Here is a 24,418-nt window from a genome sequence, read left to right as displayed (position 1 = left end):
CCTCTCCGGGGGCCGCTCGTTCCTCCTAGTGGAACGCGGTGTGTGCGTGCGCCAGGGTGTGTGGCGGACGCCAGGGCCGAGCCGAGCTCGACCTGCCGCCGCCGCCGCCGCCGCACAACTCGGGAGGGGAGTCCCGGGTTTTTTCTTGGCTTGCCCTAAAGCACAAATCACGTGGATTAAAAAAAAAACTACTAGGAAACCGACCAGAGCGTGGGGTTCAGTCTCGGCCCGTCCGTCCTCCCGCCAGGTCAGACGCTTTGTTTTGTAAATGTTCTTGTAAAACCGCAATTCTTGCCCCCCTCCCCTCCTTTCCCAGCCACTGCGGGGTAGGTTTTAAGTTCTGAGACCCCTGTAGTGGGGGTAGTCTGTGCGGGGGCGGCGGCGGAAAGGGAGGGCGGGGTGGTAGTGGCGGGGGGAGATTGCGAGACCTGAGCCCTCCGCTGGGCAGCGCGGAGTCTGGTGGGAAGCCCTTTTGGGCGTGTGCGAGTCTGCGGCCGGAGGAAGTTGGTCCCTCTCAGAGGGCGTGAGGTGCAGAGGCGAAGAACGAAGAGGAACTTGAGCACCCGGCGTGATCCTCGGCCGCAGCGGGGAGGGCGAGGCGCCGCCGCGCCGCGGGGCCCGCGCTCTGAGCAGGCGAGCGGCTGTGCTGCAGAGCCTCCGCCAACTCGGGGGCTCTGAGCGGCGGCGACGTGCGCCTGCTGTTTACCAAGCAAGCCCTGGGGCGCCGTGCGCGGAGCCGGGCGGTTCGAGGCACGCGTGGTCCTAGCGGGCTTCCCGCTGCTGCCGCTCTCGGGTGCGAACGTCCCCGGGTGCCCGAGACGGCGGAGTCTGACCGCGTGTAGGCCGAAGCCAAGCCAGGTTTAATTTGCTGTTAATGAATCTTTTCCAGAAAGTCCGAGATCTCCAGTTAGAGGCCGTGAGTGCCCGCGCGCGAGGGCGCGCGCCGCTGGCGTCTGAAGGGTGGGGGTTGGGGGAATAGAAGAGCGAAGGAAGGGGGAGGGTTATGTGTATTTAAAAACAAACCTTAAAAAGAAACCAGCGCGCTTCGAATAGGTATTCGCACAGCCTCCCTGTGTCTAGACTAGATAGCTCAAGGTTTTAGGTGGGTTTTTCTCTTTTCTTTTTTCTTCCTTTTTTTCTTCTTTTTTTCAGAGAAGGCTAGTGGTTTTAGGTTCTAAGGTTTGGAGAAAGACCCTTAAAATGGCCTGGGAGTAAAAATATGGAGGAAATGGCCCACCCCAGAAGGTGGTGGGTGGTGAACGAAGAGTGACTTGGGTATTTCTAGCCATCTGACACTTACTGTGGTACTGGAAACGTACACGGCGAGCCGAAATCAATCCTTACGAGGTGCTGGATTCGGTTTTGCCAACGGAATTGCTTGTGTGGAAGGCATTTAATTGTCGGCCTTGGAGGCTTCTGTACGTGGACACTTTGAGAATATGTTTGCTTCTCAACCCTTCCCACTCCACTCCCGATTTATCTGGTCTGGGTTTTACAGTGTTGGTTCTCGTGTTTATTTTGGGCATGATTTCACCGCGTGGAGGAAGGGGGAGGGAGGTGGCGGTGCTTAATATGCCGTCCAGGTTTAATTCGAGGCTGGCCTTGCGTGTGTGGGTATACGCCACTGCTCACCGGGATTGCCTGGGGTTGTTAGGGGAGCGCGCGGGGTTCGGGCGCCAGGAGCTCGGCGGGCAGATCGGGGCTGGGGCTCGGAAGGCCCTAGCGCTGTCCTTTGAGGCGCTGTCACCAGTAGGTGACTGAGAGTTAATTAGGAAGTGTTCTCCGGATCAATGGGCCGCACAGCTCATTAGCGATTCTCTCCAGCTCTTTGCAGGGCTGGCCAGGCCTCTGCCTCCCACACAGGCCGGGGCCCCGCGGCTCCGGCTGCGGAGAGCGCCGCTGGGAAGTGGGGAGGGCGGGGCAGTGAGGGGCTGCAGGGAGGCTAGTGTAACTTCTCCGGGTGGCGCGTTGCGTGCGGCGCGGCGAGGCCCGCGCAGCCCGCTCTTTCTTCCTGCTCTCGGTCGCCTCGACTGTGTCTTTAACTCGCTCCCGCTCGCGTTGCAGCCTGGCTGCTCCACCCCGCCTCCCTCGCCTATCTCTTGTTCTCTAAGCACGACGCCTGTGCTCCCCGCCCAGTTTAGGATTAGACAAGATAAAAATAGGACTGCCCAGCGCGCAGAGCTGTGACTGTGCCCCGGCAGCCAAGCTGGCGGGAGCTTGGGGGGCCAGGGCCGGGGAGGACCTGCGATGCGCTCGCTGCACCCCTCGCCCTTTAACTCCCCCCTCCATCCTGCAGGCGCGGTCACGCTTCCCAGGTTTTGTCCGCCGGGAACTGTGCGGGCAGAGGGACCTGGGCAGGGTCTCCGTGCTCTCGCGGGTGTTATTGGTGTGCCTGTGATAGATCGGTCTAGACAGGCATGCAGGCTCCCTCCCCGGCTGAAGGACGGGAAAAGAGGGGGGGCGGGCGGCGGAGGCGGCTGCAGACTCCCGTGAGCAGCGAGTGAGCGAGCCAGCCTGCGGGCCCAGCGAGCAGGGTGGAGAGAAGGCTGCGAGGGTTTCGCTTAACTCTTTAAAGGCGGTGGGGAGTGTTATGTGGGGTGCTCAAAGAGCCTAGCAGAAATTCTTGGGGGGAAGCGGGAGTCTGGGCCTAGGATTTTCCTTTCTCCTCTGCATGCTCACATCCTGGTGTATTGGGCTCCATTCTTCGACAAACCCACAACAAACCCAACGCAGCTGCTAGATGATTTAGTTTGACCCAATTTGACCCGATACTTCTCAGTGGGGGAGGTGAGAACACACTGGGCACCCTTATTTAAAGGAACTGAGTTTGGGAGATACATATGTAGACCTCAGTGTTCCCAGAGAGATCTAGTAAGGGGAAATCTGCTGAGAGCTGTAGTCTTGTGAGGCCTCTGATGGAGATTGCTGCAGGCCGAAAAACCCAGCCTGAAATGCTAGGCTACTGTATACAGGTATGCATTGGAGAGAGCAAAGAGGTCCTTGAGTTTGTATAGATGCACTTTTAACCGTGAACTTGTGGGGAGTTAGAATCAGATATGTGCTGAGAGACTGCCTCCAAACATGAGTTGGACGGTGATGTGTACAAGATCAATAATTTGTATTCACATACGTGGGGTCAGTATTGAATTGGCCTAAAAATTCCTTATAACTGCAGGCATTGGTCTAGTTCTTTCCAGAGGGTGAAATTGCTGGATGTATAAATAAATCATTAGTAGTACTCCTGTCTCCTTTTCCCTCCTCTCTCTTTTAGGGTTTGTGGTCTACATCTTCTAGTTACATTTAAGCTATGAACTCTTATTGGTCTGGCTTGAAAATGAGTCACATTATAGGCAATGCAAGAACGTAAGTAGTAGGGAGGTGTATGTGTTAGACAGGAATGTTCAGATTAAGATGTGCGCCTGGATGACATGTGCTGAGACAAATCAAGACACTTGGGCTCTGATGCCCACAAGGAACAAGAGATAACAAGAGATAGAGAACTGGCCAAGAGAAATGTAAACATGGATTTGCAAATATAGAGGAGACCTATAGTGATATTCTAAGAGAAAAATCCCAGACTTTGTTGAGCTGGAAACTAGGGCAGAATTTCTGTAACTGTGTTCCAGAGACAAAAGCCCATTTAAAGGTGTGAAGAGGGTCACTTGGAAACACGAAAAGCATTCATATGCATATATCCATGCTTAGATACACAGACTGAATGACAAATACTCAGTGGCTGAGGAAGACTTGGGCAGGGAAGTGTGGGTCACACCACCACTTTCACACCCTCATTCACAAGGAAATAATGCTTCTTTGGCTAGAAGGGAACTGAAGACAAAGTGGCCTAGCTAAGGGTGGATGGCCCTCAATTACTAAGATTACTTCTGGTTATAGTTTTTTCCCCACCTAGAGCGGAGAGAGAGGGTATGTGTTGTGCAAGTAGGATTTCTAAGATTTTGAGTTCTTGACCTTGAGTGGATGGAGGGTAGAGGAAAAAGAGGAGTAGCTTTCCACTTTGGGTCAGGAGGGATGGATGGATGTTGCACTCAACTGTTTGCTAAGGTGGCACAGGGCCTAGTGGACTGATAAAGACAACTGAAATAAGTGTGAAGTTCGGCCTCTGGGAGGAATAAAGGGGGAGGTATGCTTTCATTTTCTTTTGGACGAGACCATGCGGGGACAGCCTGCATAGGGTAGATTAGCAGGCGCCTCTGTGACCCCAGACGCTCGTGTAAACTAGGCTAGGGTTTGATTTGCCCGCGGCGTCGATTTGCTGCGGTCCCTCTTTGTCTGAGCCCAGCCGAGAATTCCAGCTTTTATTGGGAAGACCACACTTGGGTGGAGCCCGCGCTGGGTCCGATGGAGCAGGGCTGGGCCAGCGGCTGGGCGGGAGCCTCATAGGCCTCAGTGCGACCGAAACCTCCGGACAGCCAGGACAGTTGTCAGGAGCGCCCCGCAGCCCTAGCAATCAATACCACCTTGATGGTTTCCTCGAGGGCTCTGGCCTGTCTGACCCAGCTTGGCCTGCTGGGTGGGGTACTTAGTCCCCACCCCTCCCTGCCAGCCAGAGGCAGTAAGGAGCTCAGTTGGCCCTTTGTTAGGCCCCAGGGTCCAGGGTCACACCCGTGCCCTGAGGGCCACAGCGGGAATGGAGAGCAGTGCAGGGGTGGGAACGTGGGGAGTGGAGTGGAGAACCTTCTAGCTTGGAGGCCTCAGGCTCCAGCTCACATGGTTCAGGTGTGGCGGGGCCTCACCCGGTTCCCGGAGGGGAGGCTGAGGCTGGCCTTGGCTGCCCTTACTGCTTTGCAGGTGCGTATGGCTGGCAGGATTTCATCTGTGTGCAAAGTCGGCTGTGCTTCTGGGGCCTGGGTCGCAACAGCCTTCTGCGGGGCCAAGCTGCCTTCGTCGCCAGCACTTGGCCCAGGACGTCCACCGACCCCCCTCCTGGCCTGGCGGCTTTTGCTGTTTATCCCTAGGGTATTCCTCAGGAAGGGGAGGTCTGACTTAGTGAACGATGCTTTTCCAAGGTATTTCTGTAGAAGGCCCCCATTCCCAGGGCAAAGCTCATGTCCTCCTGTCCCCCATGGAGAGTCTCCGAAATGGGGGTCCTCACTTGGTTAATTTTTAGAGCCATATCGTCACAGCCAACAGCACCCCTCAGCACTCCCGGGCTCGGATCCCTGTGATTAGACTAGCGGGGAAGTCCGCTAGGAGAAGATCCTGACAGCATAAAATATAATTTGTGATCTAAAAGACAGTTTCCAGTATAATCTCATTATGCACCACAGACTCCCGGTGTTATTTTGTGGAAGGCGGACAATGATCAATTTACATTGACCCAGGGCTGGGCGAGCTTTTAGATGGTAATTGCCATATTGATTTGCATGCAAAAAGGAGACCTGCTAAAATTAAAGACCGGAAGCTAAATTAAACTAAATTTATTGTCTAGGTGCAAACCAGAGGAACTACTGGGGGAGGGTGGTGAGTCAGGTCAGGGTGTCAGGGGCAGAGCAGGTGAGAGGCCCAGAGTTTCAGGCGGTCACATATTAGGGAGTAATGTTTGCCCTTGTGGTTCCATAATAGGAGGGAACTTGTTTAGGGTGTGGGGACCCAGAGGGAAAAAGTTATAAACAGGCACTGTTGCATTGAAGGCACTGGGGTCTTTTAATGCTAACAGTAACTGCAAGAAGGAAGAGAGGGTTATAGAGGTCTTCCTGCAATATTTCTGGCACCCCCATTTCTATTGTTCTACCCAAGCGCTTGCATTCATGCTAGGGACACCCAGAATTTTTATATCTGACGAGTTAAATTTTTTTTAAAAAGCCGCACGTAACCTTTTCTGCCTCATTCACTCTTCTTCCTCCCTCCTGGAGTATAAGCTCCTTCAGGGAGCGCGCGAGTGTGGAGCGCACTGCAAACGTGCCACGGGCAGGCTCGGGGACTATTGGAGGCTGCGGAGTTCCTCCCAGGACGCAGCAGTCCCTGAGTCAGCTGGACGCCGATCCCTTGGAGAAGCCGCCCGTGCCAGGTGGCCCAAGTGGGGGAGGGGACGTCTGCCCGGACCGCATTCTGGAGGTGCCGGAGGTGCGTCGCCTTCCCTGAGGTTGGGCCCTTCACAGAACTGGAGGGCGGGGAGGGATTGGAAACCCTGCCTCGATCTCGGAGGTCGGAAAGTTTAAAAAAGAGCGAGAGCGAGCCACTGGCTGGGAGCCAGGGGAGGCCGAACCGCGGGGGCGTGTTTGGCTAGTAGCGTGTCGAGGACCCGGCGCCGCCACCTTGATCCTCCCCGCTGCGCCCAGGCCCCTGCCCACCCAGTCGTTCTTGGAGCCATTTTGCACATCTGGAGCCTTGTCCTCTGGAGGAGCAACCAACCAGTCGGTGCCCCTGCCGTTTCCTATCTCCACTGAGCCCAGCTAGATACCTAGAAACAGCCGTAGGGTGTGGGTAGTTTCCCGAGCTTCTGAAAGTCTGGGGCAGACCTGGAAACTAGAGGTGCATCAGGGAGGATATGTTAGGCACCGACCCCGTGTTTCTGGGACGAGGAGTTGGAGAAAGGATAGGTTTTTGTTGGGGGGGGGGCAGCAGTCCAGTAAGGCCTGACATCTTGCAAGCCACTTCCATGTTAATTCCCTCCCCCACTATACTTGGGTACCTGAAATTTTTCATTAAAACCCTAGGAATGATAGGTGTAGACACTCTTTACAAAAGGCTTTTACTCTGTCTAGATAATTTGATTTATTGCTTTATGTGGCAAAACTAGGGTGGCAAGCCTAATTCTAGTTCCAGGAGTCAGTGCTTCTTGCAGAGACCTGAAAGTAGGGACCCACCTACTACCCCTGCCTATTGGCTCCTGGAGGAAGAGAAAGTGGAGCCTTGTTGGAGCCCTGGCCTCACACCAGGGTATTCCAGCGTAGGGAGATGTAGAGAATGGGGGGAGGGGGCTGCGAAAGATTTCAGATGCACTAAGATAGACTTCAAATGCACTGAGACGACTGGATGTAGAAGCAGCTGGGTTCCAGACTCCTTATGGACTAGGTGTTAAAGGCTATCCTTTTACCCTGGACTTGAACGACAGGACCCAAAGAAGTCTTCCGAACTTCTTGGGGATTTTGAATGACACAATTAGACCAATAATAGGCTCCTCTCCGCAACTCCAGGACTGGGTTTGACCGTGGCCCATTTTTACTAGCTGCGTGACCTTGGGGGCAAGTTATTTATGGCCTCTGAGCCTCCATAAGTTTCTTCATTTGTAAGACTGGGAATAATTATCCACCTTAGGATCAAAGAAGAATACTTGGCACATAGTAGGCCCCAAGGATTAGTGACTGATTCAAATGACTGATCATGTTCCTATAGGTTTCTCCTCCAGTACCCTCTGCCCCTGACAACCTTTTGAGACCCCTTGAGACTTGAGGCCAAAGTCTGGGGACATATAGGTTATGTTCCCCCCAGAGTATCTCCAAGGATATTTCTCTGGGTCCACCTCCATGGGTTCCTTTTTCTCTTTGTCACAGTTCTTTGCATTCTTCATTTTAAAGGGTTCCATATGAAAGGACTTGGATTTTTTACCCCCTAAGTGGGATCATTATATAGTTAAGAATTGATTCCAGAACATGTATCTAGGTGCTCTTTAAAAGCGAGTCTTCTCGTCATTCTTTCGGGGGAGGGAACAGCAGTGGCTGAAGGGGAGAGACCTGGTTGGAAGAGGTGAGGGGGTAGCCTGCTGTTGAGGCCAGAGGTGCTGTGGTTTGTTTGATAGGGATTAAGTCCGGATGTTGTGAGGGCTCAGTGTGGTTTTCAATAAAGTCTGCCAGGGATTGCTTCTTTTATATCGATATATATTTTAAAAAATTACTAGCATGAGAAGAAAACCAGACCTGTATGGATCCAGGCCGGTAGTAAGCTACTGTGATCAGGTTTCCTACTCGACTCCCAGAGGGGAAGTCAGTGTTTGATTGAAGCTACACTTGGTTCTTGACTCTCAGGGGATGCCCGCTCTGAAACAGGAGCCCTCCCTTTTTCTCCTCCTCCCCCAACCCTTCCTTTCTTCCCCTAAAAGCCTTTGTGTTGAAAGAGCTTCAGTAGGCACGAATCCCTGGTCCCCCTCTAAAGAATGCCTTCCAGCCTTTGCTGACATTGTTTCGTGAACAGTGGGTTTTACCAGGCCAGCAGTCCCCCACCCTCCCATCTTAGCTCACTATTTTAGAGGTAGGGTATGGCCGGGACATGCCTAACTGCGACGCTTTCACCTGTGTAGCCATGGCCTTGCCTGTCATCTGAAGACACCTTAACCTTTGCCCTAGGTGCCCCTAGAGGGAGGTGAAGGTGGGGAGAGTGAGACGGGGTTGTTGTTGAGGGTCTGTTTGTTTTCTAGAGCTATAGTGGCTGAGGGTGGAATGAGGTGAGTCTGAGAGTTTGTATGTCCCAGCTTTGGGTGTAAAACTTGGCTTAATTGGAGAAACTCTTAGGCATTTAACAGTTCTGTACAAATGCAAACTTGAAATAGCTCTAGGCCAGGTCATTTAGTAAAGAATAAATGAAGTACAGAAATGTCCAAACTCTGTAAATCCTCCAGTTGTCTGCCCTCCCATAAACACATGACAAGTGCCAAGGCATTGCCAGTCAAAACACCCATGGAACCAGCAGCCTCCACCCTTTGTATTTATTATTTTATTAACAGCATTTTACACAGCATTTAACAAGCACAGCCTGCCTGCTTTGCACCATGACTCTCAGCAGACTAAGGGGTGGAAAACTGCTGGCGGTAGGAGGAGTGGTCTCTAAGAGAGACTCCTACCTAGAGAATTTTCTTCAGATGGGGAAGGAAAAGTAGCATTTGGGGTTGGTTTCTGCTGGCCCCAAAGAGAAGACAAAAGTAAGACTTTGGAGGAAGACATCTTCTCTCCCTTCCCGGGAGGAAAGTTGTATAGATGTGATATGTCTGGTCTCTGCTTGGTTTCCAGAAGGTGAAATCTGGTCTGTTTCATGATACTCTGCTCACCATTTTTTGGTGATTTTCAAGTATTTGTCTGCTTTCATTATTCTATATCCTGGTGGAAAGTTTATAACGAAAAGTAATGCCTTTCTTAAGTCATAAAATGAGCCTTGTATGATTATTTAATTAAAATCTATTTAAGGACCGATTAGGCGTGTAATTTGTGCTAATAATGACGATTATGAAAATGTTCGACTTAACCAAAAATCATAAAGGAGACATTTTGATCAGTGGGGCAGCCAGTGAGTATTGAGGGAGATGGACTATTTCCGAAACACAAGGGGCTGCAGAAAACCCAGAGCTGCCTGGCCAATGCGACATGGCAGGAGAGCCCACGCTTTGCTGAGCATGGAAACCAAACCGACCCTGGGAGTCTGAATAACCTTTATTCCCAGCTGAGGAACTGGGGGAGGGGTGCTTCCCCAAGCCACCAGGAGGAGAAAACTCTGGGAGCTAGCTGATAAACCACATGGAAACCTTGGTGAAATGGCTGTGCTCTTTTGCTTTGACAATCAGCAGCGACAAACGCTTGCTGCCTTGGCTAGCCCTGGCTGGAGCCTGGAGGGGTGGGGGAAGAGGGGGGTCCCTTGTTTCAGAGAAACCTGCCAGCTGCTGGGTTTGGTGCGAAGGCTGCAGAGGCAGACACAATGCTGCTGTTGTTGGTTTGATCTCGAACTGTGGATTGTTAGTCTAGCTTTAACTATGTGGTAAGGGGGGAATGTGAAGGCTGTTTACAGCCAGTGCAAATAATGTGACAGCTGTTGGTGCACGAGCAGCGCTGCGCCTCCTCGCGCCTCCTCAGCACTTACACAAAGCGCACACTATGCAGGCCTGCTGAGAGCTGCAGAGGTGGCCTCCGCTTTCTGGCCAGAGTGTGTCCTCAGACAGAGAAAGCTCAGCAGCAGACCTCCCCCCTTCCAGCCTCCCACCCCTAACATACTCCTGACTCCCAGGATTGGCATGGAGGTACACGGTGGTATGTGTGTTGTGCTTTAGGAAACTTGTTAGGTACAGGTGAGGGAGAAAGGCTCACAGGGTCATGAGTGCCAGTCTGGAGAGGTTTGGCCAGGAACTATGGACCTGGATCCTCATCTGATTATGACCAGATTTTTAAGATTTGGGGAGATAACATTCAGCCCTAACTAAGCAATCTTGTTGGAAAGAATGTGTTATTAACTGAAAGCTTTCTGGAAATTACAGAGGCTCTGAAGGCCGTTGTTCCTCTCTGAAATGGCTCCGTTATTCGACAAGTTAGGGAGACAGGCTAGCGCTGTGTGGTCTATGCTCGGTACTGTTTCCTGGATTGGAAACACGCGTGTGTAGGTTCCAGATCCAAAGGGTGGTATATTTGGGTGGAAGGGATGTAAGTTGGATTCTGATTACCCACATCCCTTAACCTTTTTTTCTTAGCCTGCCTATTTTCCAGAGTGTATTTGCCTTCAGCTGTAGGACACAGAGATGCAGTCCTAAGGTCTGCCCACAGTGCCACCCCACTCTGTGACTTAATCATCTAGAGGCCCACAGCCACAAACCCTCTATGAGTTCCTGGTCCCCTGCCAGGCACTGCAGGGAGGCACCAGGGCGAGAGGGAGAGCTGTTCATGGCAGCAGACACTCACTGGGCCAGTCCAAAAAATGCTTGGATGGCCAGGAAGGTGCGCCTGCCTCTGGGCTGTCCTGGGGTAACTGGGTATAAAAATCACCCCCCCCCCACCCACACACCCCATCCCAAGGTGGAAACCTTCACAGCCCTGGCCCGTAGGGTTTGGAGGAGGGTCATTTAGAGCTGACTTAATTCTATATCCTGCTCTTTTCTGTGTGACTTTGCTTGGTATCTGGGTGTACAGCATACAGGATGTCTGCAAATCAAATCCCTGCCCCCCACCACCACCAGGTCTCCTCTCTCTGAGTTTTAATGTGGACTTCTACATCTAGTTGGGTTCCCTAGTGGGGAGCTGGGAGATGCTTCTGGAGTGATACATGAACTTCGGTGCCAGTTCTATAAATTGGTCTCTTTTTATGACGTGTGCCATTTTCTGTAGGAATGTTGCTTGCAAAACGAGTTTCGCCTTGGAGGAAAGGCGGAAAGATAAACAAGCCTGCAACGCCAAAACACTGGCAGTCTTTCCCTCCTTCCAGCTCTCTTAAAGCAGCCGGGCTGTATTTCCAGGATTAGACTTCATGCTTGTGAGGAGGGACTCTGGTTGGCTTTTTTTTCCCCCAAGCAAATGCAAATTAGAGAAAAATAATTTTCTTTCAACGATATGCAATGTATTAGTCACTTGTTATCGTGCTCCAAGGCAGGCCTCATTTGCGCGTCTGCCAGCTCGCTCACATCTGCTCGGCGCTGTTCGGGGCATTTTAACCTTGGCGGTGTCGTGTCTAGTCCCGCGGATCAAGGAGGAGTAATTAAGCTCTGAACAGCCAAAAAAATTCATGGGCCCACATCTATGCTGCACTTGTTCCACAGCTTTGTTTGGGGTGTTCTGAGTTCCAAGACTGATAGCAGACCTGGGGTTCCCATTGTTCCTTGTAAAGAAAGTGGGCACCCCCTCCTCCTCTGACTCTCCTCCCCAGCCTTCCCAAGACCCCCAGGCAGCACACAATCAGTAAGGAATGTGGGTGCAGACCACAGGACCCTATGTTTTATGCACCTTTTATTCGTAAAAAGTTCCTTTGTGCTTTCTGTGTACTAATGATAGCTGTTGTTAATAGCCTTATGGTATCGCTTGTTCCTTTGTGTGTTAGGGGGGAGGGATTAAGTGTGTTTTATTCCTGCAAAGCCCTGGTGGAAACTACAGTGAATTGACATTCCCCCCACCAACCCAGTTGTGTGGATCATTCATTCTGGATTTGCCCCCAGGTTGTGTAGACGCCAGTGGGAACCCAGGTCTATAGAGACTAGACAGAAGGGGGTGTGAGGTTTTGGGGTAGGGGGTAGAAGAGTGAGGGCAATTAACTGTATCCAACCTAGGTTTCCTGCCCTGGGTCTCCTCCTGTTGGGGAGGGACACCAGCTTTCTAATGGGTCCCCTTCTTGCATACACACGTGGTCGCGTGTGGCATAACCATGAAAGAAAGTGAAAGGAACAAAAAGCCGCTGTAGTGGCCTGGATGGGTGGTGGGGGGAGGGGAAATGTCCGATGTTTGTCCCTGAGGTGACCTGGGGCCATGGCTTGGCGGAGGGGTGGGGGCAGGGTGTGTGTGTGTGTTTGAGAGGTGGGGGGGAGAGGGCCAGCTCAGGTCGGGCAGTAACTCTGCTGTCATCCTTGCTGGTGCCCTCACTCCCTCTTTACAATTGGCTACACTTGGCTTGCATCATTGTGCGGGGGGCAAGGGGTGTCCACGGGGAACAACACTCCAGTCTGGTCGGAAGGGAGCCCAGGATGATGGCCCAGAAGGGTCTCAGTGCCCATTCCCCAGGTGGGCTTTGCCAGCAGTACACCCTGCCTTCTCCGTGTGCCCAGCCAAAGTTGCTTTTTGTCAGATTCAATGGCGGGGACAGGAGGTATGGCGGGGGCTTGGGAAGGAGGATCACAGAGGAGCACAAGGGAACCCGATGGGTTAACCTGGGTCAGGGGATTGCAGGGGTTTCTGGAAGGCCAGGGGGGTGCCTGGGGACCTCCTCAGAGGAGTGGAGGAGGGGCGGGCAGGCTGGCGGGCGAGCCCAGAGCCGCCAGCCCTGGTGTGTGTGGTGGGAGAGAAAATCCCTTTGTTGCCGACCGATCACGCTCCAGGCTGAGCAAGGGGGGGGGGGGTGCGCCCCTCCTGCTCTCACCGCGGAGGCCACCAAGGGCCAAGTTCACTCCTGAACGATTGGAGCGGCTCTCTGCTCTGACTCAGACGCCCTGGGAGGAGGCAGGGAAGGTTCTGGTTGCTCAAAAAGGTCAGGACCCATGAGTCTCTGTTCAGCCCCCCCCCCCCCCGCTTTGTGCTCCTCTCTCCTTCCCCTCTCTCTCCCTAACAACCCCCTTACCCCAGCAGCTCAGTCTGTTACTAATGCAAAACTTGAGGTGTGGGTGGGGATGCCCCTAGAGGCAATGGCCATGGCTTGGAGCATGCCAAGAAACTGGGCCTGGGCTGACTGGATGACTCCTCCAAACACCCTCCCCTCCAACATCCATGGAGTGGGGGAGGACCAACTTCCCTCAGCCACACCCCTGGAAGCCTGTGGCCCTGACCTGACCTGGGGAGGCAGCCTTGGGGTCCCCCACTCCCTGCTGTTACGCTACTCACAAGCAGTTCAGGAGGACCCGCCCCAACTGCATATCCGGAGAGCTTTTTCTTCTCATTTCCCACCCCCACACAGTCTCCCCCATCCTAAAATAACTTCTTCACCCCCTCACCCTCTTCTTTGACACCAGTAGGGAAGTGCTGCTGTGCGCTGTGCGTGACTCAGTCTGCACTTCAAGCGGCCCCAGGAAGGGCTCCACACAACTCTGCCGAAGGTCACCCCTCCCTGGCCTGGCCCCCCCTCTGTGTCCCTGCCTCAACCTTCCCATTGCCACAAAGAAACTATGCAGTGATTCTGGGGTTTGTTACACAGTATGTTTAGTGGAGTCAGATGCTGTTTAATGGGGTCAAACATGGCCTGTATCAGCTATTGCCAGGCAAAACTCAAGTCCATAGTGCAGTTTAATCCTCTGGAAAACATGGTGCCAAATATTTACAGATAAGGGGACCAAGGTTGAAGAGGTTCGGCCACCTGCCCAGAAACACACTGTGCATGAGGGTTAGAGCTGGGAGGCTATGGTGGCCATATTCTTACGTGTTCTTTAGATAACCAACCATGCAGCGGAGGGCGGGGGAGAGTGGGGGGGTGCTTCTCCAAAGAAGATCCCCAGCCCACTGCACACTAGCTGCGATCCCTGATGCCTTCTTGGCCATCTTAGCCATAAGTTCCTGCAAACCTGTCCAAGCCTTCTTGGTCACTAACTAGATAACTGTTTGATTGGGGCAAGGGGAACCTAGTGATGGAGACCCAAGGATAGTGCACCATTAGGGCTGGTGTACAGTGTGGGAGTTGGGATGGTTTGGTGGTGATGCTTTTCATTTTGTTAGTGCCACTTGACAAGTGTGATGTGCAGACTAACCGATCAGCACCTCAAGGGCGGAGGCACAGTGGAAAGTGGCCTGGTGCCAGGAAGAGCAGAGGTGGAGAGAAAGGAAGGGTGCCAGTAGTAGTAGCCTGGTGCTGCCTCCCCTCCCCTCCCTTCACTCATACCGGCTTTTCAGAGTCACTGCTCCTTCCTTTTCAACTTGCTCTTTGTTGTCTGCCAGTGTAACTCACCTTTAAGGAAAAAAAACATTCCCTCCTTTTCTTCAATCCGTAATGGTGTTCTCATGGCAGGAATAATTGAAATGGTGGTGGTGGGTGCTGCTTGGGGCCCATGTGCCCCCTCATGTCTTTTCACAGAAGCAGAAGTACCCCTTCTCAGGGATGCCAAGGTTGGGATGACAGCTCCTAATCTTACTCCCTCTGACCTCTTTCTGCCAATCAGGCCCTTCTCTCCAGTGTCCAGGCCAAGCTCAGATACAAATCATAGCTATTGGCTTCAAGAGCAGATGACTGCCCACGTCTGCTGAGGGAGACTCAAGCTCTCCTGTGCTTTCAGTTACCTCCAAACTGGGAGTTGGAGACCCCTTGGTGTGTGTCTGTTTTTTGAGCCAGATCTCTCCCCGGAGCTGGTATTTCAGCAGGCAGCCACTACAATTCCCATCTGTTCTTTAGAAACCAGTCACTCTTCAGTCTCCCTGTCTGACCTCTTCTCAGCCATCTTCCCTCTTCATCTGTATCCCACATCTTTGCCCCCTTCTCTCTACAACTGGAAAAAAGGGTTAAACCCTAGAGCCAAGGTGTAGTTTCGCAGCTCACAGTCTGCAAACAGGTTGGTGCTTGTAAAGTGCTTTTCATGAGTGACTTCACACATCTTGGCACTTCTAGAAGCATAGCCTGCCTGTGGAAGAAGTGGGGGGAGCGTTGAGAAATAAGTGCAAATGAGCCTCTTTATATATAGCAGCAAAGTGCTTGCCCTGTTTGTCATCCAAATATATCATTGTCCTGTCTACCATGTACCATGGCCAAGGGTCAGCAAAGCCAGTTTTGAAGCACTTCCCCTTAGAGGTGAAAAATAAAACCAAAAAAAAAAAACCCAAAAAACAAAAAAGGGCCCAACTATTTTAACAGCTGCTTCTAGAAGTTAAGTGGGATAAGCATCACTGGATGTCTGTTTCTCAGTCTCTTTTGTACTGTTTCTTTAGTAATACATCTCAGAGAGAGAGAGGAGATGAGTCCCCTTTCTTCAGTAATGGTGGGGTGTACACAGTATGGCCTTTGCTAAAGATGTTCCCGCTGGGGATTTAGGCTGCTCTTGTTTGCTGCCTTAGAGAAGGGCCTTGTACCAGGCAGGACCATTGCTCATTGGCCCTTTCCACTCAGCTCTATCTTTGACCAGGGATGTGAAGAGTTAAAAGTCTTTAGCTTGTTGCAATGAAATTATGGCTGGCAGTGGCGCCGCTGTTTGTTCAACAGACCTCCACTTTTAAACAGTTCACAAAAAGTTCATGGGGCAGCTAAAGATTATAAGTGTGTGTGTGCACGCACGTGCATATGCGTGTGTGTAGTCAAGAGGATCCAACAATGTACCCCGCCTTTTGTTTCTTCATGTTCAAACCTGCCCATCCCCCATTCTTTCCAAACACACACACACAGATGACACTGAATCGTGCTCTAGGCCTCAACACTCCATCTGACCCTGTGCATGTGGGAACACTTCATTCTGATGTCCAGTGTCATTTATCTGTGCAGCATTAATATTGAAAACCCCACAGGACAAACCCTGGAGAAGGGGAGAAGCTTTGAAAGTACCCAGTGATTCCAGATGTCTCTAAACTACATTTACCTTTCTGTCAACTCCAGGCTGCCCTAGCCCTATCAAAGGAAGGGGGCTCAGTATGATAATTGAGGCAGCACCCTTCCTATTTCCTCAGTCAGATGCTCAGAGATCCTTGTCACAAAGTGGCAACTAAAGGAGATGTGTACGGAGTGGCTTGTTTAAGAGGAGGCCAGTTTTGAAGACTGGGGACTCCGGAAAATTGAGGTTTCATAGGCATACATTCTTCTAACCTCATCCTTTTCTTAAGCATTGGATTGAGTGACCCTTTTGTTCCTTGTGTAATTTTTGCATTTCATCATGACATACAACTAGGAGATGGCATGTGCAGTCCCACTGCTGCAGCCAGTGACCAGGATACTTGAAGGAATGTTGCTCCACCTTCTACATTAGGCCACCCAGAATATCTTCCTTTTGTTAGGATGGGCGGCAGGGGTTAGGGAGGAGACACTTTGTTGAATGTGCCTTGTGATCAGCCCAGCACCAATGGTGCCGTTCCTCCCAACTTGATTTTTGTATATTTGGAAGATGGAAGAAAAGCCCACAAGCCCCCACAGAACCTTCCTCAGCACCCAAGTCTGTCTTTTTGGGACACATGGCTCTCGCAGTGGAAACACCCCAGTCTATCTGAAGAAAGATGCTTCCTAGAGAAATAGCTCCTTCAGAATCCCACAAGGCCTGTCACACTCTGCAGATGTCTGCCTCATCTTTCCTGTTCCCCTAGCTTTATTGTTGAGCTCTGACTGTGCGTGGCGTGTCTGTATATGTGGCTCTTGATTAATAGACGGTGTTCTATGTATAGGGGCCAATGGGGGATGCTGGTGGACAAAAGGCCTAGTTAGGACAAAGAAATGCCCAAGGACAGTCTGGCTTTTGGATTCAGGTCTCTCAGGTGCTCCTCCACCCCCACCCTCCAAGACTCTAGTAAAAGGAGTTCCTGGACCCGGTGCCTCCAACCCAGGCAGACCTGGCAGTCTGCTTGTGTGCTAAAGTGTAAAAAACGAGCATTTGCATATTTTTTCCTGCTAACAAAGGAAATGTGTTGACTTAGGGAACATTTGGGCTTTCGGAAACTGTGTGGGTGGGTGTGTGAGGGAGGAGGAGAAAGAAAAGTTCCCCTGATGATCTGCACACCAATGATTTCACACTTTGATTTGGGTCGGGATAAAGATGCAGTGGCCAGTGGGACAAGGGAGCTGATGATGTGATTGTGAGCAGGGAATTGCCCAGGGCCATCGGTCCCAGGCATTAAAGGCTCCCCTACTTATTAACCCAGCATTTAACAGCAGGATATGGGCTGAAGCGCAGTCAAAAGAAACGGCTCAACCTCCAAAGAGCAATTAAAATCCTGCACGAGGATAAATCACGCGCCGTGATAATCCTGTTAATAAAATGCAGCTTGTCCTGACCCTTCACTCATGCGGCAAACTAGAATGTGACGTGGGGTGGGGGTGGTGGGCAGAGAAGGTAAGAAATTGTGTGTGGAGGGGAGAGGTGATCTCCCCTTCTCTGCTTTCCACCTACCTCCATGTAGGTGGAAAATGGGTGGCTTTTGGCCACTCAGCATGCCAACGGCTGGCAGCCCAGCAGACTGGACCGCTAAGACTTCCCCACTCGCTAATGATTTCTTGTCCCCAGCGAGCAGGCATCATTGAATTACTCAGCCACCTCCCTTTGCACCTCCCAGGCCAAACCACTGAGTTCAGTGCTTAATCTAATCTAGGGCTGAGGTGGGGCTGCTCACCAGTCCACCAACTCTTTTTAACCCTCGAGCTGTAAGTTGCACACACCACAGCCCTGGAAATGCATGGTGGTATGGGCCACCCCTGACTACTGTGCCTTCCACCCACCCTGATCCTTTCAGCCCGAAGAATCAGTGTGTGGCTCCCTGGAATCCAGCATTGTTCTTTCCAAGTGTGGTTCTCTAAATGCTAGGAAAGAGGAAAAGAGGCTGGCAAGTGGGTGGGGGGGGGGGGCTGTACCTTGGATGGTATGTGTGTGTGGGAGGGTGGCGCTTTAACCCTCTCCTTTCACCTGACCTTTGGGTCAGGTGTGTGCCTTCACTCCTGGCCATCTGTACAACATCGAGCACAATCTGCTTTCCTGAGTCTGTGTTCTGTATGAATTGCCTAGAAAAAGGGCTTCTCTCGTTTCCTGCTTGGCTCTTTATTTAACCTCCTGGGATTTTTTTTTTTAACAGACTAGACGCTTGAAGAAAAGCTGCCATCCAAGAAGACGACATGCTTTCAGCAACCCCCCTGTATGGGAACGTTCACAGCTGGATGAACAGCGAGAGGGTCCGCATGTGTGGGATCAACGAAGACAGGTGAATGTGCCTGTCTGGCAGAGGCCCTGGGGAGAGCGCAAGTGTCTCTCTTCCCCACCTGCCCCTGAGCAGAGCCAAGGCCCCCCTCACCTTCTCACAGCCAGAGTGGGCCCAAAAAGGGTGGAGGAGAACGATCTCCTGCTTTGCTGGCAGCCCTTGATTTACAGTTTTAACAGGCAACCTGGCTCAGCGAAGCATTGCCGCCCTTTAAAAGATTAGCCCCTAAAGCGGCCTTTCAGTGCACTTTCGTCCTTAATTTATTATTTCATATTTATGAAGGAGAATTAATCCCAGTCTATATGCTGCTTTAACTCTAAATGTCAGGAGTGTGGGCCCAGGTGGATCAGCATTCGATGTGCTTTTAAAACAAATAGTTTGCTCAGTAATAACTGGGGAGCTGGCCACCCTTCACTTCATTTAAACTCAGGGTTTCTCAGTGTCCTCTGCCGCTCATTCACCGAGGCCAATGACTCCTGGTTTCAGTCACCTGACAGGTCTGTTATGCTTCTTAATCAGTAATTTTAGAGTGTGGAGTAGAGGCAGCTGAGCAGTAGATGATTTAAGCTGCTTTCTGGGGTAATGATGAAACTTTCTTCTGCTGCTTGTCAGCGATTTTATCCTGGGCATTCAGAAGTTGGCACCAGACGCTTTCTTTATCGATGCTCTCTGATAACAAGTCCCAGGGCAGCAGCAGCAGCCTGGCACAGGTGTGCAGCTTCCTCTGGAGCCTGGAACGACTGACGTTTGTATGATATTAGTATATATCCCCCATCATTTTGATAAAGGCAGTCAAATATGGCTTTGTTATCACCATGGAAACCAGTTACAGAGGACATAGTACCTAACTTTGGAGGAAAGTTTTAAAAGTCTACCCTTGTGGGTGACAGAAGTGGATGATGTGGCCAGCCACTGGAGTCCAGTTTTATGTCCCCCACTGTGGTCTTTGGTCATTGTATTGCTTAATGTGTGTCCTCAGGTAGAGATTACAAGGGTCGCCTAGGACAGCAGAGCCCAGATTGGCCTACTTGGCCTACTTTTCTCTGGAGAAAAGATTATACTAGAAGAATGGTTGTGCCTAATTTCTGGCTTACCCAACTTGGGGTCGTATTTGTGATTTCACATCCCTATTGGCCTGCCTTTGTTTTTCTCAGTCCAATTGAGTCTCCATTTGGCAACAACTTTCATTGGGAAAGAATTTTTTTTAAGGGCAGTTGGGAGAATGGAGTTATTAGAAACTGGTCTGTTTGGGGGGTAATCTATGAAAGATAGATTAAGTGAAGAACGCTTTCATGAAGTTGGTGTGTCCTTTTAAATAGGAAAATTCCCGTAAATGATGGTGACACTTCAAAGGCCAGACTGGAACTAAGGGAAGAAAATCCCTTGAACCACAACGTGGTAAGAGATTAATGGCTTCTGTTGATGTGCTATCTGAATCTCAGTGATCTGTAATCAATCGTGCATTAATTTGCATACCATTAAAGAACTTTTCAGGGCGGGGCAGGGGTGTTTCAGGGATGAGCTGAGTAGAAAGCTTCTGTCTGCTGCTGGACTAGGCCCTCACCTAAGCTCTTCCCACCTTGGGTCCTTGGCCAAGTACTCCTTTGGACATGCTTGCCATTTATGTCTGTGTCCCCTAGTGACTGGTGGGATATATGCTGCCTTTTCTTCGCTAAGCTACATGCCACACAAATGCTCCCAGCTGGATAAATTTCCAGCCTCCAAGTAGATCCTTAGGGTTTACCTTGCCAGTAAAATATGAAACAGAACCTTCTTTAGACACCAGGGAGAGGAAGTCAAAAGACACAACCACAGTTTGACCCATGGCCTCTTTATTGATTTAGAAATGAGACAGCTAAAGTCCTCTGTTCCTCCTGTCCCAGTGAAGATTGCTTCTTGTTATGTTAAATACATCCAGGAAAACATCAGTGAACACTGCCTCTGCCTCCAACCCAAGAGGCCTGGAGAGGCTTAGTGTGAGTTTTGGACCTTGTGAGGGTGGTGTTGATAGTAGTGAAGTTGGTGTGTCTCAGTTGCCACAAACAATTCTTGCAGAGAAGGTGAATTTTCCAGAGTTAATAGATAACTGAATTAATGTATAGGTCTTAAGTCTAAAGGGATCAATGTTTTTGTAGGCTTTCAGGATATTAGTTGAACAGGTGAGAAGGTGGGCAGCAAAGCGTTTTGGATAAGTGGGGAAGCAGAGACTCTGTGAATCCTTTCCTTTTTAACTCTTTGTGCTCAGATGTTAAGGCTGGTATCAGTTTGAGCTAGTTTGCAGTTTTGCTTTGGGATGGGCTCAGCTGCTTTGAAGGAATGTCCTAAGTAACACCCATGTTCTTCTGCAAAGGTGGATGCAACCACGGCTCATCGGATCGATGGCCTTGCAGCGCTGAGCATGGACCGCACTGGCCTGATCCGGGAAGGGCTCCGTGTCCCAGGCAATATTGTCTATTCTAGCTTGTGTGGACTGGGTTCAGAGAAAGGTCGAGAGGCTGCCACAAGCACTCTAGGTGGTCTTGGGTTTTCTTCTGAAAGAAACCCAGAGGTACAGTTCAAACCGAATACACCTGAAACGGTAGAAACCTCCACTGTCTCTGGAAAACCCCCAAATGGCTTCAGTGCTATGTACAAAACACCACCTGGAATACAAAAAAGTGCTGTGCCCTCAGCAGAAACACTGGGCTTGGACAGACCTGCCAGCGACAAACAGAGCCCTCTCAACATCAATGGTGCTAGTTACCTGCGGCTGCCCTGGGTCAATCCTTACATGGAGGGTGCCACGCCAGCCATCTACCCGTTCCTTGACTCGCCAAATAAGTATTCACTGAACATGTATAAGGCCTTGCTACCTCAGCAGTCCTACAGCTTGGCCCAGCCACTGTATTCTCCAGTCTGCACCAATGGGGAGCGCTTTCTATACTTGCCGCCACCTCACTACGTTAGTCCTCACATCCCGTCATCCCTGGCTTCACCCATGAGGCTCTCAACTCCTTCGGCCTCCCCAGCCATCCCACCTCTGGTCCACTGCACAGACAAAAGCCTGCCCTGGAAGATGGGCGTCAGTCCTGGGAACCCTGTTGATTCCCACACCTATCCTCACATCCAGAACAGTAAACAGCCTAGGGTGCCCTCTGCCAAGCCAGTCACCAGTGGCCTGCCAGGGGACACAGCTCTTTTGTTGCCACCCTCGCCTCGGCCTTCACCCCGAGTCCACCTTCCCTCTCAGCCCACTGCAGACACCTACTCCGAATTCCACAAGCATTATGCCAGGATCTCCACCTCGCCTTCCATCACCCTGTCAAAGCCATACATGACGGTTAGCAGTGAGTTCCCTGTGGCCAGGCTCTCCAACAGCAAGTATACAAAGGCTCCGGAAGGGGCTGAAAGCGCACAGCCACTTTCTGGGCACACTCGGAAAACGGTGAGTCAAGACAGGAAAGATGGCGGTTCACCTCCTCTCTTGGAGAAGCAGACGATTACCAAAGACGTCACTGATAAGCCACTGGACTTGTCTTCTAAAGTGGTGGATGTAGATGCTTCCAAAGCTGAGCACATGAAAAAGATGGCTCCCACCGTTTTGGTTCACAGCAGAGCTGGAAGTGGCCTAGTGCTCTCCGGAAGTGAGATTCCAAAAGAAACCTTATCTCCTCCAGGAAATGGTTGTGCTATCTATAGATCTGAAATCATTAGCACAGCTCCCTCATCCTGGGTGGTGCCTGGGCCAAGTCCCAACGAAGAAAACAATGGCAAAGGCATGCCACTGAAAAACAAGGCCTTGGACTGGGCGATACCACAGCAGCGGAGCTCTTCGTGTCCCCGCATGGGTGGCACAGATGCTGTGGTCACTAATGTTTCAGGGGCAGTGTCCAGCACGGGCCGCCCAGCCTCTGCATCGCCAGCCCCAAATGCCAATGCAGATGGCAACAAGACCAGCAGGAGCTCCATGGACACCACACCATCTGTCATTCAGCACGTGGGCCAGCCCCCAACCACGCCTGCCAAGCACAGCGGTGGCACCAGCAGCAAGGGCACCAAAGCCAGTAACCCAGAACCGAGCTTCAAAGCAAGCGAGAATGGCCTCCCACCAAGCTCAATATTTCTCTCTCCAAATGAAGCATTCAGATCCCCACCAATTCCCTACCCTAGGAGTTACCTCCCTTACCCAGCACCTGAGGGCATCGCTATAAGTCCTCTCTCCTTACATGGCAAGGGACCTGTCTACCCTCACCCAGTTTTATTGCCCAATGGCAGTCTCTTTCCTGGGCACCTTGCCCCCAAGCCTGGACTGCCCTACGGGCTGCCCACGGGCCGGCCAGAGTTTGTGACCTACCAAGACGCTCTGGGGTTGGGCATGGTGCATCCCATGTTGATACCTCACACTCCCATAGAGATCACGAAAGAGGAGAAACCCGAGCGGAGGTCCCGGTCCCATGAGAGACCCCGCTATGAGGACCCAACCCTCCGGAACCGCTTTTCTGAGATATTGGAAGCTAGCAACACTAAGTTACATCCAGATGTCCCTGGCGACAAGAACCTAAAGCCGAGCTCCAGCTGGAATCAAGGGAAAACTGTCGTCAAAAGTGACAAGCTTGTCTATGTAGACCTCCTTCGGGAAGAGCCAGATGCTAAAACTGATGCAAACGTGTCCAAACCTGGCTTTGCAGCTGAGGGTGTTGGCCAAAGCTCTGAGCCCACCAACCCCTCGACTGACCCAGCCCTGCAGCCACACCGTGATTTCATCACCCTTAGAGAGGAGTTGGGGCGCATCAGTGACTTCCACGAAGCCTATACTTTCAAACAGGCTCCGGGCCAATCAGTCTTCAGCCTAAGCAAGGAGAATGTTCCAGCAGGAACCAACAAAGAGAACCTGGGGATGCCAGTCTCCACTTCATTCCTGGAGCCAACTCTGGGGAGCGATGGTCCTGTAACTTTTGGTAAAACCCAAGAGGATCCCAAACCATTTTGTGTGGGCGGTGCCCCACCAAGTGTGGACATCACCCCCACCTATACCAAAGATGGAGCTGAAGAGGCAGAATCAAATGATGGCAAACTGCTGAAACCGAAGCCATCTAAGCTGGCAAAGAGAATCGCCAACTCCGCTGGTTACGTGGGTGACAGATTCAAATGTGTCACTACCGAACTGTATGCAGATTCCAGTCAGCTCAGCCGGGAGCAGCGGGCATTGCAGGTGAGCCCCCCACCTGAATTTCAGAAATGTTACCAGTTGTCAGTTTTTTTTAATGTGTAAAGAGGACTGGGAGAATATAGTAGGGCAGGACACTGGGCAGATTTGGTTAATGGAACTTATGGTAATTTAAATGTATGAAATGTGTCCAGTAAGGGGATGTGAGTGGTAGCACTTAGGTTCACGTGTCTGATTATTTTAAGTTACTCTGTAGATTTTAAGAGAACTTCATTCGATTGCTGATAATGTAAGTTTTAATTATTATGAAGGCTATCTAAAGACTGCATGACGTTTACCTATCAATTGCTTTGATTTCTCTGCCGTTATTGTATGTTAACAAATATACCTAGAAGTGCTGGTTAGAAGCCTTACGTGATACTTGGTGGAGGTGTGTAGCAGCCGCATGTCTGTGGGATTCGTGCAATTTTTTTTTCACCAAAAAAAAGCTCGCTTAAAGGGATAGAGTATGTATTTAACTTGCTAGTGAATGATAGATGTTGTATAGGAATTTCCTTAAGATATTTTACTTTTAATTAAAAGATAAATAAAGCCAAATTGTTTTGCAATGTTAAGAAAAAAATTTAGTTTATGCTTATAAAAATGGATGAAGTTATCTAAATGATCCATTGAGTGCCCATTTTAATTACATAGATGGAAGGATTACAAGAGGACAGTATTTTATGTCTACCCGCTGCTTACTGTGAGGTCAGTTCTTCAAATTTTTATTACTAGAATCTTACATAAACCTTTTGAGTTAAATTTCATTTCCAAATATACAAAGGGAAATTTGTGGGCCATGGTCGTCTTTATTCATTGTGCATTTTGTTTTCTTTTCTGTTGTGTTTTTGTTTTGTTTTCTTTGCGTTGTGTTTTTTGTTTTATTTACCTTCAAAAGAGAATGTCTGTCTCTATGCAATAGTGTATGTATGGATATACATACACACCGCATATATATCTATACATATGGCTTTATGAATAAAGAATGTGTGACTACTTACATATAGATACTCTTAAATTTTTA

General features: G+C 50.7%; 1 protein-coding gene across 11 annotated transcripts in view; it reads left to right on the top strand.

Annotated features, from left to right (window-relative positions):
- The window catches only part of BCOR (BCL6 corepressor), a 111,085-nt gene that overhangs the window by 67,886 nt on the left and 18,781 nt on the right, over nucleotides 1-24,418 (top strand). For 5 of the 11 annotated variants that reach the window (XM_016156585.2, XM_016156580.2, XM_036226583.1 and 2 more), the window contains exons 2-5: nucleotides 18,087-18,212; nucleotides 19,529-19,607; nucleotides 20,560-23,400; nucleotides 24,049-24,102. In XM_016156585.2, the coding sequence (XP_016012071.2) occupies nucleotides 18,127-18,212; nucleotides 19,529-19,607; nucleotides 20,560-23,400; nucleotides 24,049-24,102 (3,060 nt within the window). In that variant the 5' untranslated portion in view covers nucleotides 18,087-18,126. Of the gene's footprint in view, nucleotides 1-768; nucleotides 917-1,959; nucleotides 6,085-18,086; nucleotides 18,213-19,528; nucleotides 19,608-20,559; nucleotides 23,401-24,048; nucleotides 24,103-24,418 lie in introns of those variants that run through there. The other 6 variants (XM_016156587.2, XM_016156586.2, XM_016156583.2 and 3 more) reach the window with 4 other exon arrangements.

This window comes from Rousettus aegyptiacus, unplaced genomic scaffold (assembly GCF_014176215.1).
Source record: "Rousettus aegyptiacus isolate mRouAeg1 unplaced genomic scaffold, mRouAeg1.p scaffold_m13_p_9, whole genome shotgun sequence".
NCBI lineage: Eukaryota > Metazoa > Chordata > Mammalia > Chiroptera > Pteropodidae > Rousettus > Rousettus aegyptiacus.
Note: the sequence above shows the minus strand (reverse complement) of the source record. Positions and strands in the feature narration are given on the sequence as shown.